This window comes from Cygnus atratus, chromosome 5 (genome assembly GCF_013377495.2).
Source record: "Cygnus atratus isolate AKBS03 ecotype Queensland, Australia chromosome 5, CAtr_DNAZoo_HiC_assembly, whole genome shotgun sequence".
NCBI classification, from domain to species: Eukaryota; Metazoa; Chordata; class Aves; order Anseriformes; family Anatidae; genus Cygnus; species Cygnus atratus.
Window position 1 is genome coordinate 1635491 of NC_066366.1, and position 13166 is coordinate 1648656.

A 13166-nucleotide genomic window follows, 5' to 3' on the forward strand; every position below is an offset into this window, starting at 1 on the left:
CTGTGATACAATAGATAATTATGTTTATTTACCAGATAAATAGCGTGAGTAATGTGTTGTTAATCAGTAAAACAGGAAAAAATAACAAAAAAACTTTCGGAGTGTTTACTGACTTAGCAGTCTACCAGTCTTATCTCCCTTCCTCAGCTGTGTTTTCTGCGTCAGCAGTAGTTAAATTTTCCAGCAAATGCTGAAAGAGTTAAAGGTGATCAGGGATTTCCAGTCAGTGACCTCACCTTTGTGTGGGATAGTCAACGCATTTGCTCCGACATCCTTTCTATGAAGCAGTGCAGTGACAGCTGGAAGTTGCTTTCAAGAAGTCATCTCAAAGGCAGTTTCAAAGGTGGTCTGACAGTATCCAACATCTTAACTTTTCTCAGCACAGAAGACAAATCACCTTGAATTTCTCAATTTTCCGAGTTTGTGACAATGACAACTTATTTTGGAGTTACCTCAGCAGTGTTTTCAGTCTGGGTTATGACATTCATGACTCAAAATTACTTTATAACAGGTATGTAAAGTTCCACTTTTTAAAATATCCTAGTTGAACAGTAAAGTACTCAAAAAAAGCAGCTATATTTGCAAACAAAATGGGAGAAAGTGTCTGTTTGTAGATAGGCCTGCTAGCATAGGAAACCACAAGATTTTCATAATATGCAATGAAAAATACTCTAACATATAGGGGAAATCTTTCACTGTTTGTCTAATGATTTGATAAGCTCAAGTGTTATGTAAATGCTATAGAACTGCTTGTTCTAGAACTTTGGTTGTGCGTTTAGGATTAAGTTTAGAACTATTGAAATGTGACTTTATATTATTGAAGACAGCATAGCAAATAGTTTTACACAATCCTCAGAAAGCACAATGTGTGTGAAGCCAGATTTGTGAAAATGCTATTGCTATTGTTAATGCTTTTTTTTTTTTTTTTTTGTCTGATTTGGCAATATCCTCACAGACTCTTGATTTGCAAAATTGAAGGAAATGTGTGCCAGGATCTTGTGGTTCATCCCCAGGGCAGGCATGCTTGTATCTGGTGAATACAATGCAGGAGTTCCTATTCTATATAAACTATCTGTCTGAAAAATTAGCAGTGGGAATTGCCAACTTCAAATTTTATCATACTTAGATAACGTGCTTCCCCCAACGCTATTGTATGTGCCTATTTTTTGAATCAGGGTCATGTAATACCCATTTCTTATGTAAGTTAAGGAAATGTGGATGCCTTATAACCTTATGTATTGGGTTTATGTGCCAAGGGTTTGGTAGTGGGGGGCTGCAGGGCTTGTCCCTGTGAGCAGAGCCCAGCTGTTGCTCTGTGTCCGATAAAAGCCAGTTTCATCTGGCTGCAAAAGGGACCTGCTGCTGGCCAGAGCTGAGCCAGGGAGCAACACTGGTTCAATCTCTGGAAGAGCAGATTTAAGAAAGAGGGAAAGAAAGAAAGAAAAAACAAACAAAAACCAACCAAACAAACAAACAAAAACTGCTGACCTGCTTTTCAACCGCAGCTGGGAGAGAGAGGAGTGAGAACGAGCCCTGCAGACCCCAAGGTCAGTGCAGCAGGAGGGCAGGAGGTGCTCCAGGCATGCAGCACAAGTTCCCCTGGGGCCTGTGGAGAAGGCCCCTGGTGGAGCAGGCTGTCCCCCTGCAGCCCATGGGTCCCATATGGAGCAGATCTCCACGCTGCAGCCCATGGAGTAGCCCCTCGTGGAGCAGGTGGATGTGGCCTGGAGGAGGCTGCGGCCCATGGAAAGCCCCTGCAGGAGCAGGCCCCAGACCGGAGCTGCAGCCCATGGAGAGGAGCCCACGCAGGAGCAGGTGGTCTGTTGGGAGCTGCCACCCGTGGGGGACCCGTGCTGGAGCAGTTTGCTCCTGGGAGATGGATGGACCCTGTGGTATGGAGCCATGTGGGAGCAGTTCTTGAAGAGCTGCAGCCTGTCGACAGCCCCCACAGGATCAGTTTGGGAAGGACGGCATCCCATGGGAGGGACCCCACTTGGACCAGGGGCAGAGAGTGACCATGAAGGAGCGGCAGAGAAGTGCTGTGGACTGACGGCAGCCCCCATTCCCCGTTCCCCTGCACTGCTCAGGGTAAAGAGGTAGAAGAGGGTGGGTGAAGGGAAGGTGTTTTTAGTTTTAGTTTCTCACTATTCTAGTCTGCTAGTTATGGGTAACAAATTATTAGTTTCCCTATGCTGAATCTGTTTTGCCTGTGAAGGTAACTGGTGAGTGATCTGTCTGTCCTTAACTCAGCCCTTGAGCCCTTTCCATTTTATTTTTTCCCCCTTTTCCTTCGAGGAGGGGGAGTAAGAGAGCGGTTATGGTGGAGTATTGCTGTCCTGACAGGTAAAATTACCCCATCCCAGTAGCTGCTAGGATATCTGCAGATACCAAATGTATATCAGATGTTTCCAGATGTTTCACTGTAGGAGTAAATGTTTGTTCTATCCATGTAGAAGAACACTACATCATTGTTGCAGATAATTTATTTTCATATCTGCTGAAAGGCTTCTGAAAGCAACTGGGCTTGACTGAATTAGATGCTCAAGTCCTGTTGAAATTCCATGGTTGAAGTACTTAACAACAGTAGATTCTTCTACAGATCCCAATCACTGAATATATTTTTGCTGGGGAAACAGCTTGAGTCTTAAGACTATCCTTTCCAGCTGTTAGGACATCCTTAGTTCCCATCTAAGAAACACTTAGGGTACTTACTCATGCACCCTCAGCTCATCGGTTCAGTGCTCCCGTTAATCTCATGGCTCATTTGCAGTTGTGCCTTGGAGCTCTGTGTAGTATGCCTGTGCCCAGTCCAGCTGACTCCTGTGCTGTTTTACTGCTGGGCTTCACGGATGGGACCACAGACTAGCATTGTAGGTAGCCTTGTCTTCAGGATGGACTTCAGGCATGTGCTACAGGTAGCACCTTCTCTTGCTGTTCCCAAATGAACTTTCTGATGAACCCTGCATCTGACATGTTCTCTTGCTCTCTGCCAGCGCATAGAAGCTGCCACAAACCTGCCACAGTGTGGCCCTGCTTGGGTACCACAGGGCTGTGCCCTGATTGGTGGGGGCACCGTCCTGCCTGTGCTGCTGTCACCCACAGCTTCTACGGCTTCTGGCTCATCTCTTCTTGTGGAACAGCCTCACTGTTGCTGCTCCCTGACATCAGCAGCCAAACTCAACTCTAACAAATCAGAGCGAGGGCCTGGGGCAAAGCAGAGATCAAGAAACAACAGCTTCTCCGAAAAGCAAGAGGAGAATTCATGCACAGTAAATGCAATATCCGTACCCTGCACAAATTATTTTCTTCCTGTTCTGTGACAAATTTGTCTTGTGAGATTCTTCTGTCCGTTTTTTCCCACCTTTCTCAGTAAAACTACTGTTCACAGAGGACCCAAAACACAGATGTCCTGTTATTAGTAGATAAACTCAATAGAGCAAAGCTAAAAGGACACGTGTGGGCAATTTGTGGACCCAAAAGGATAATAAGCTTCTATAGGATTAGTCTGTCTCCTGTACAAACTCGGTTGTCTTTAGTACAGAAGTCAGAGGTGATTTAAGAGGTGATGAAAAGTTTTGAAGAGGTTACTATTCTCTTTCTGGATTTCTTTTGCATACTGTAAACCCATCTGGAATATAGTTTGAAGCTGATAACATTTCCAAAATGTTTCTTTCACTTCTCCATTATGTTTTAAAGAGCTTAGTAAATTCTAAGATAAAACTTTGGACCATGTCCTACAATCACTTTTCTTACCACTTAAGACTTAATTTTCTGTTACTGAATTTACATATTTATTGTGCTATATATCTATTATGCAATTCTCATGTAAAAAATACTTGTCCTGTAATTGGTTTACTAAAGACTATAACAGTTCTAGGTAACTTTCAAAGGTTTCAGGAAATTCCATTCAATCAGCTGCTCAACTTTATTTGAAATTTGTGAAGCTGGTCATTGAGAAACCCATACTCGACGTTTTTAAATATATGTATATATATTAGTTCAAATATAAAGATAGGAAAATAATTGACTAATTAACCAATACTAGTCAAGTCTGAGTATAAAAGGTAGTAGGGGAAGAAAGGAATTAGGTATCCTAGACAAGGAATGGGGGGCTTGAAAACTATGGAAAATGAATTGCAGAATGTACAGCAGCAGCTGTGATGGAGGGAGATCCAGAAGAAAAAATAAAAATCTCAAGAGGACTGGGAGTGTTCCCTGTTAACAAAAGGGAATTGAGAAAACTTAATGTTGGAGTACCTGTCTGACACCAGAAATAGTTTGAACGAAATGAAGACATACAGGAGGATATTCACAAAGACACGCTGACTGAAAGGAAGACATTTGACAGTAACATGGAAGAAATTTGACACTGTGAATCATCTTCACATTGGGACTGCTTGGATAGACTTGAGGTCCTTGATGCCTAACACACACACCACTGAGCAACAGTGCTTCTCTGGATCCTCATACAGCATGTCTGGCTGGTCTTACATTCAAGTCAGGCCTGGTTGTTGCTATGATTTCACTATAGGGACTGCTATGGTATTCGCTGGCTCACCTGCTGTGTGTTAATGGGGGGCCAGAACATCCATAGCTGCTGAGATAAATTCACCAAGTTCCATGATTGCTTTACCCAACATTTAAATCCCAATAAACTAAATTTAAGAACAACAGAGATGCATCTCTTATCAAAAGCCATTTCCAACCCCACAACACCCAGTGGGAACAGGACTGGAAAGCCTGCCTTTCTTTTTGCCCTCCACACAAGGTGAGACATCTGTTTTTCTCATGGTAGGAGTGGCTTGGCTGCTAATTCTGTGACTTCATTCATAACATTCAATTTAACTTCTCTTGCTAAGAAATGATGTGGTGGATCTGCAGGTGTCATTTAATTTTCCCTTGAGAGTTTGTGGACTGACTGTTGTCTGATGCACAGGTTTTATGAAGTATTCATTAGTGTACGTACCTTGTAGGCACAGAGTTTGAAAAGGAAATCCAGCAAGTAACAACTTTAGCTATTGCTTATCTGAAATATTCGCAATGAAATGTTGAAATGTTTGCAAGCTTGCATAAATACAAAAAGTGTCCCTACTGTATTCAGTTATTCCAGTTGCATTTTGTTGTGTTGTGTTTTTTTGTTTTTGTTTGTTTTTTTCCTTGATTTGTTGTGTTGTTTGTTTGTTTTTTTCCTTGATTTTATTTTGCCAAGGTATGAGGATTTTCTTCGTGGGGTATCTGAAGCTGTTGTTTTGAGATGATTTTTTCATACAGGCTATTCCTTTTCATTTAACATGGTAATTACTAAATGTAACTGAAAAAAAGAAAAAAAAAATCTAGCATATGCTTCTGGGGAAACATGGAGACAAAAGAGTATTATCTTTTTCCTTGTCTGTGTCAAATTCTGAATTCTGCCCTGTGTCCTTAATACAGATAAAGAAAGACTAGATACTAAGAAACTGGAGCAGGTGTAATCAGACATTAGCTATGCCTTTTCTAGTGCAGGTGTCATGGATACTGTGCCAATTGTGGCTTTCTGAAAAAGCTGGATGAGTTGCCTATTGGAAAGTAATAGGGGAAAAGTGTCAAATTCACCCCACCTATCCCCTCTTTTCCTACCACCTGCTTCCTGCCAAGTACTCAGTAAATTCAACACATGACAGTGCCTGGGGAAAAAAATATCATGCCAAACTAGAAAATAAAGTTAAATTTAGGAGGAATAAGGAACTATAATAAAATCTTTCTAGTAAGAATGTTATACTGACAGAATCCAGTCTAGTGCTTGAGTACAACTGCTAGTTTTATCATTTTAATTAAAAAAAAAAAAAAGAGAAAGGAAGAAGTGTCTGATTACTTTTCCTATTTTGAATGGTAAGTTTGACAAATAACAGCAGCTTTACTAAGAAGCTGACTCTAGGTAACAACACAAATACAACTAAATATGCATTTAGTCTAATAACAGTCAAACCTTTTGAAATTCTAGACTATTGAGAAAACTTTATTGTGAAGTATGTCTTTTTGCTAGAAATTACTTTTCTACTATCCTCAAGCTAGAAACTTTTAAGAATGTGCAATTTGAATGATATCTTAAATTCCAATAAATGTTAGTATTTAATACTAACCTTGAATATTTATGTCTAAATTACAGGTTCCACACTTCCACCTTGCAGGATCACAGGTGTAGGTCTTTATCTTGAGGAGAAAGTGAATTTCTCAGAAGCAAGTACTGCATGCAATCAATTGAATCTACAACTGGCAAGTAAAGACCAGGTTGAAAAGGCTTTGAAACATGGCTTTGAAACATGCAGGTATATGACATCAGTTAGCGTCTCATTACCTTCAATAAACTCCTTTACCTAACATGAGGCTGGTGACAAATCTAATATTAAAAGGACTGATGATTTTTATTGTAGCTACGGATGGGTGAAAGATGGATTGGTTGTAATTCCTCGGCTAATATCCAACAAGAAATGTGGTAAGGGCAATGTTGGACTGGTGCCATGGCATGCTGAACACTTTAAAACATTTATGGTTTACTGCTTCAATTCTTCAGGTATGTAAGTATAACATTTCTTGTGTTTGGGTTGGATTTTTTTTAATATCTGCATGAAAAAATTCATAACAAGAGAGTTCGTATCACCTGGTAGCTATTTTCCACTGATCTTAAATGTTGTCTAGCTGTATTTAGCTCTGTGGGGAGAAGCTTTCAAGCAATACAGAAGGTCCATTCAGTTCATCCAAATTAATAAGTTGGTGCTGCCATGAAAGCTCTTATAAAAGAGTTGCTTTTACCATTCTGTAATGTCAACACAATACTTTTAATAGGTTTTTATTATTTAGGCATTTTGATTTGAAGGACTGTAAATTGAATTGCTGACCATGAGTCAGCAATTTGCCCTTGTGGCAAATTTGCCCTTGTGCTGGCCAAGAAGGCCAGCAGGATCCTGGGCTGCATTTGGAAGAATGTTGCCAGCAGGTCAAGGGAGGTGATCCTCCCCCTTTGCTCAGCCCTGGTGAGGCCACACCTGGAGTACTGTGTCCGGTTCAGGGCTCCCCAGCACAAGAGGGTTAGAGAACTGGAGCACCTGTTGTATGAGGACAGGCTGAGAGAACTGCACCTGTTTAGCCTGGAAAAAATTGAAGACTGAGGGGAGACCTCATCAGTGTGTATAAATATCTAAGGGGAGGGTGTTAAGACCATGGAGCAAGTCTCTTTTCAGTTGTGTCCAGCGACAGGACGAGAGGCAACGGGCACAAACTGAAGCACAGGAAGTTCCAGCTGAATATGAGGGGACACTTCTTTACTGCGAGGGTGACAGAGCACTGGAACAGGTTTCCCAGAGAGGTTGTGGAGTCTCCTTCTCTGGAGATATTCAAAACCTGCCTGGATGCCATCCTACACAATGTGCTCTAGGTGATCCTGCTTGGCTGAGGGTTGGGCTAGATGATCTTCAGAGGTCTCTTCAGAGGACCGAAGTTTGCTGAATGGTGAGAAAATAAGAATTTAACATAGGGATGATTCTGCATTTCTTCATCTTAATAGTTAAACTATTGCCTGTTCTAGGTATGTCTTAGCTAAAACATTTGATAGAAACTCATTTTGTCAATTTTCTTTCTGGTTGCAATGTCAAAAAACATTTGAAAACTACAGCGGAAAAAAATAAAGAGCCTCTGTCATTTAGGTTTTTATTATAGAATCAAAGAATGGCTTGGGTTGGAAGGGACCTTAAAGATCATCTGGTTCCAATCCCTCTGCCATGGGCAGGGACACCTCCCACCAGACCAGCCTGCCCAAAGCCCCATCCAGCCTGGCCTTGAACACCTCCAGGGATGAGGCATCCACAGCTTCTCTGGGCAACCTGTTCCAGGGCGTCACCATCCTCTGAGTGAAGATTTTCGTACGAATATCTAAACGTCCCCTCTTTTAGTTTAAAGACATTACCCCTTGTCCTATCACTCCCTGATGAGTCCCTTTCCAGCTTTCTTGCAGGACCCCTTTAGGTCGTGGAAGGTACCTAATAAGGATAAAAGGTACCTAAAATAGCATTTATCTTAAAGTGTGTTATATATTGGAAATATTTGAAGCTTGAAACTGCAGTTAAGCCTTCTGCTCTGCAGGAGGTCGGGGTGTGTGTGTGTGTTTAATACGGACTATTACTCTAAGTATTGTTCAGGAGGAATAGATTATTGGTATGCAAATACAAAATGAGCATCGCATTTACTCCAAGTGTTTAACTATGTGAGTAATGATAAAAAGGGCATAATCGGTGTCTTAGCTACACATATGAAATAAGCGTGCCTGATTTGGATAAGGCAACAAATAATTTGCAGAAGGGAATGGCTGGGTAACAATTTCCGCAAATGTGCGTGCAGTAAGTACAAACCTAACAGAAGCATAACCTTTACGTGTTTCCTTTCTCTACTGCAGATGTTCAAATTAATTCATGTATACCAGATCCAACTACAAGTAGACCATCATCAAGTGCACCAACGGACTTAACTGCCTCTTCAGGCTCAGGTTTAACTGAAAACATCACAGGAGTGCCTAACGCAACTGAGACGGAACGAGCCTTGAAAAATGTGAAATTTCGGGTGATATGTGTAACTGAAACAATATTACCAACAGAGGGGACTACTACAAAAATGCCAGAGGAATACTCACCAATTGACTCTCCTAACTACACTTCCCGTGCTGGCTTTAAGAACGATGGCGTTGTCTTTGGAGGTAAAGGCTATGGATGGTAGCTCTTCAGTTAGGAGAGCTGGTTAGTTATACAGATGTTAGTAGGAAAACTGTTTACTGCTGGTTTTGCTTGCTACTCCAGCATACATTTTTATATAGCTTAACCTGGAAGCAGAATAAAATGTTACAGTTTTGCAAAGGCAAAGCTTATAAGGCAGAGAGTTGTTGTTTTTTTTTGTTTTTTTTTAAGTAATTTTTAAGGTCTTTTTATGACTTTATACTTTTTGATAATATTTCAGTATGAAATAGTAGAAAGTAATTTTGGTTAATGTGATTTGCGGTGAATATATTCCTGAGAAATTCTTAGCAAACACCATGTGCTCACAGTAATAGAAGAGTCTGCAGGCTCTTAAAAATTCCATTGCTTCTATTGTTTTTAAGGAGAATAGTGCTTTGTTCTCCAGGTATGAGGTGTGAATAACAAATCCTAATATACAGCAACTGAGGAATGGACTAAATATGAGAAAAAAAAATATTCTAACTGGAAAGATGATTTGTTAGAAAAACATTTTCTTGGCAAGTTGTAAAAACTCTCCAATGAGCAGATTACACAAACATCTGTCATGGACTGCCTAAATACCTGTTTCAATCTCTCAAACAATGAACAGGAGTAACAAACATTTTGAGATCCCTAATACCTCTGTTCTTCTGCACATCTACATGTATGTATCTCCTACACAAGGCTGTCTTAAGAAGAATCTGGATTTATGTTCATAAGCCTTTAGAAAGTCTGAATTAAGAATAAATAAAAACTCTATGCTTACTTCACTTTTTTCTCTAGGTATCCCCACAGCACTCCTTGTACTGGCAGTCATCTTCTTCATTATTTCAGTTGTTCTAGCAGTCTGCTATATCAAAAAGTAAGATTTTTCTTTCTTTTCTTTTGTACTGAGTTAACTTCTAGAGTACAGTCAGTGAATTTTTTACTTATATAGCTAAAGATCAGAGATGTAATGACATAAGTGTAGGACAAAGAACAAAATCTTCATCCCTGCTCTGCAGTTAAAGTTTGTTTTTGCTGTTACTATTACCATTTTCAGGAAAGAAATCAAGGACAAGTATTACCTATCTTTGATTAATCAATCATGCCTAGTGTGGAACATTTCTGTGTCTGTCAAAACAGCAACAACATTGAAGTGTTGCTTCATTGAAGTGTGCATCTGTTTATATAAAAGACTGTTCATGCAGCTTTATTTTGTTTCTTTCAATGTCAAACTTAAGGGAGTAGAAGTTACTCTTGTTCACAAAAAAAAAAAACGTTGAACTCATTTGAGTCATTTATACAGATCTTCAACATGGAAGATCATTAAATATCAAAAAATTGTATGCATTTCTAACATCCTAGCCCAGCTTGCATTTTCATTATGTACCACAAATCCTGAATATGCACTGTCTGTTTCAAGGAAAAAACTAATATAAAAATATTTCTTTAAAAAGCACATTGCTTTCACAAGTACAATGATCCAGCTTGCCACTATTCTCTGTGGTACTTTTGCCTTGAGTATGGCAAGGAAAGCTAATTCTAGATACTTAGCATTTTGAGTAATGCTACCTAACTATGTCAGTGTTGCTGCTTTACTATCTTTTTTCCTATTTAAAGGTACAAGACAACCTTCCCATTTTCATACAAGAATCAGAAAAAAGAAATGGTTGAAACTACAGCTCTCAAAGAGGCTGAGTCAAATGACAAGACACCTGAGAAGGAAACAAAGAATAATGGAAAAAAGGTAGAAGAGTCTAAATCCAAGCCTGAGGCCACAGTAAAATGTTTAGAAGCAGAAGTTTAAGACGAAGAACGTACACTTCTTTTTAGAAATACATAAAGCAAAGCACAAAACTTAGCAATGCTTTTAAACATTGGTGACTGTAAATACTCATGAATTAATATTTTGTCTATCTTAACATACGAAAATGTCTTTTTTAATAATTACAACTGTAAATGCTCTTGCAAAAGAACATGGTCTCTTATTTACCTGAAATAAATGAAACATCCATATTACAGCTCATTTTTCTTAATAAAGAAGTAAACAGGAATCTGCTGTTAATGACATACAGCGTGTAAGTATTTCCACAGAATTCAGATCAATATGTAATGAAAAATTCCTTTTTATCCGGCTGGAGGATGTCTGCTAACTTAATGTCTAAAATAAAATGATATTGTAGCTCTTTATCATGTAGGGTAGTTTATTTCCGTTAAATAGTTACTGTTTTTAAAAAGTCTGTTTACAAACAGAACAACAAATCCATTTAGAAATAAAAAATAAAAAAAAATATCAATATATCAGCCCACTTTCATTCAAATACCCAAGAAGAGGATACAAGGATGTTGATGTGTTCATATATATATATATATTTGTGTGTGTTCATATATATATAGAGAGAGAGAGCAACAAGTAACTTTCTTAGGTATCTTCATCATCTAATTTACTGTTTTATTTATTAAAACCTGTATGATTTTTATATCACATAGTTGATGGGGAAAAGAACCTTGAAGAACATCTCAACAGTTATATTTAAGGTCTTTGTGGATATTTAAATGTAACTTTCAAAATAAAGACCTCAGGTATTATGGGGCATTTACAGTACTTCATAAAAAACAAACAAACAAAAAACTTTGGTTTGTCTGGACCATTTATTCTCATGAAAACTGTCTTACAGGAAAAAGAACTCATATAACAATAGTGTTACAGAAGTAATTAGTTGATATAAAATAAAAAAATCAGCAATTCATTAAATATTTTCTTAACAAATGGTTTGAACAACCTGTATTTATATGTGAAAGGTTACTGTGGCAAAATAAGTTTCTTCTTAGATCAAGTAGCTTGAAAAAGTCTTAAATAAAATGCCAAGCAAACTGTTCACCTACATGGTATTTTCTACAGCTAGAATACCTAGTTACGAACTTCCATTTTTTGATTCACAGAAATTTAATATTTTCCCAGTGGTTATATGTTCCCCTAGATAGCAAGTTACAGGGTAATGCTAATAGCCTACTTAGAGGAATTGCTGTGTTGTTGTTTGGTTTCTTTCCTTCCCTCTTTTTTTTTTTCTTCTTCTTGATAGCTCGGAGAAATTTCATGGCTCCAAGAGACAGGGCTGCTGTGTTGATATGCAGCCCACCACTGCTGCAGAGAGAGTGTGATTCAGTACAGCTCCAGAAACTGCTCATTTTAGAAGTCCATCCACAGAATTTCAACAGAAAAATCTGCAACACAGGCAAGCACTAGGTACAGACTTTTCCCGATCAGTTAAGTAGTTATTCTCCTTGCAAGGTACTTTAGGAACACCATACACCTCTGCTTGCCGTGCACTGAAAGCATGCTACGCCATGTGAACACAGAGAGCAGGAATTATGCCATCAGGAAAAGCCACAGCCATCACTTGTCATAATGGTATCAAAATAGCAAATGGGCTTAAAGATGCAGGCACTGCTAATGGATACAAGGTAATTTTCGACTTTTTTTGTGACATACTATGATTTCCCTTTATGATCTGTCTTTTCCAATTTTTAGAGATTAGAAGTTATTCTGTTTCTTTCTTTTTCTCACCAGTATGTGAAAATTATCTATCCTCTGTCTTCTACTAATGTTACCTCTGTTCCACAGGTATATAGGTACTAACTTTCAGATCATTGTATACACCCCTGAAAAAATTAAAAAAATTGTTCTCTAGTTTCCCTCAGGCTGGAAGTTTGTAGCTTCTGTTTTAGATCTAAATAAGGGATTTTATGACCAGAAGTGTTTATTTTTTACTATTTTTAAATCTGTATGAGTTTTTAAGATATCACCTTAATGTTTGAATGTCTCTTTTTATCACGTACCTTAAAAAGTCTACTTTCGTTCCAACCTGCCTGCTGACGCTTGGCTACACACAGGGTTTGATTTGCTCCCCTGCATACTGCTTTACAACCCTCCTGGAACAGCCCCAACTCAGCATCATGGTGCTGCTGTACATCTCCTCTCCCTGGGCCTAGTCAGAAGTGTAAAGAACCTGCTTTCGCTTACACATAATTTATGCCAACATTCTGAAGGCTAAGGTGAAGCTTCTACACTGTTCTGTCTGTAATAAAAGCTAGGTGCAAACACCACTCACCACGTACTGTATTTGATACTGTCTGTATACAAGTAGTACTCAGTCACATAGGAATTAGTCCAAAAGCTTCTTGCTCATGCTTTAATAGAACTGCGCTGGACATACCACTACAAAGCAAACAGGAAACATTTAATTTCCAGACCACGTATCAAAAAAACCCTAACCCCTTAACTGATAGCGCCACAAGTTTAAGAGGAATCTTTCACCATGTTGTGAGTCTCAAGCGTCTTGCTTTTATTTTCTTTACCAGTCATTCTCAACAATGACGCTGTTCCTTGTTGTCTCAGACATGGGGTTATGCTCGAGTGTCTTACACGAGCGATTCATTCCACCT

General features: G+C 39.0%; 1 protein-coding gene across 1 annotated transcript; it reads left to right on the forward strand.

The window, feature by feature from the left end:
• The first annotated feature begins 429 nt into the window (after positions 1-429).
• On the forward strand, positions 430-10586 carry LYVE1 (lymphatic vessel endothelial hyaluronan receptor 1). Its single transcript, XM_035550341.1, has 6 exons — positions 430-511; positions 6146-6305; positions 6411-6550; positions 8426-8722; positions 9522-9600; positions 10341-10586. The coding sequence occupies exons 1-6, from the start codon at positions 430-432 to the stop codon at positions 10525-10527; spliced, it is 945 nt and encodes a 314-aa protein (XP_035406234.1). The 3' UTR covers positions 10528-10586.
• Positions 10587-13166: the final 2580 nt, after the last annotated feature.

Excerpts from the sequence above, each read along its gene's own strand:
- LYVE1 (XM_035550341.1), top strand. The coding sequence starts at position 430 with ATGACAACTTATTTTGGAGTTACCTCAGCAGTGTTTTCAGTCTGGGTT. Across the intron at positions 6,551-8,425 it reads TTACTGCTTCAATTCTTCAG|ATGTTCAAATTAATTCATGT; the intron begins GTATGTAAGTAT and ends TCTCTACTGCAG. Across the intron at positions 8,723-9,521 it reads CGATGGCGTTGTCTTTGGAG|GTATCCCCACAGCACTCCTT; the intron begins GTAAAGGCTATG and ends TTTTTTCTCTAG.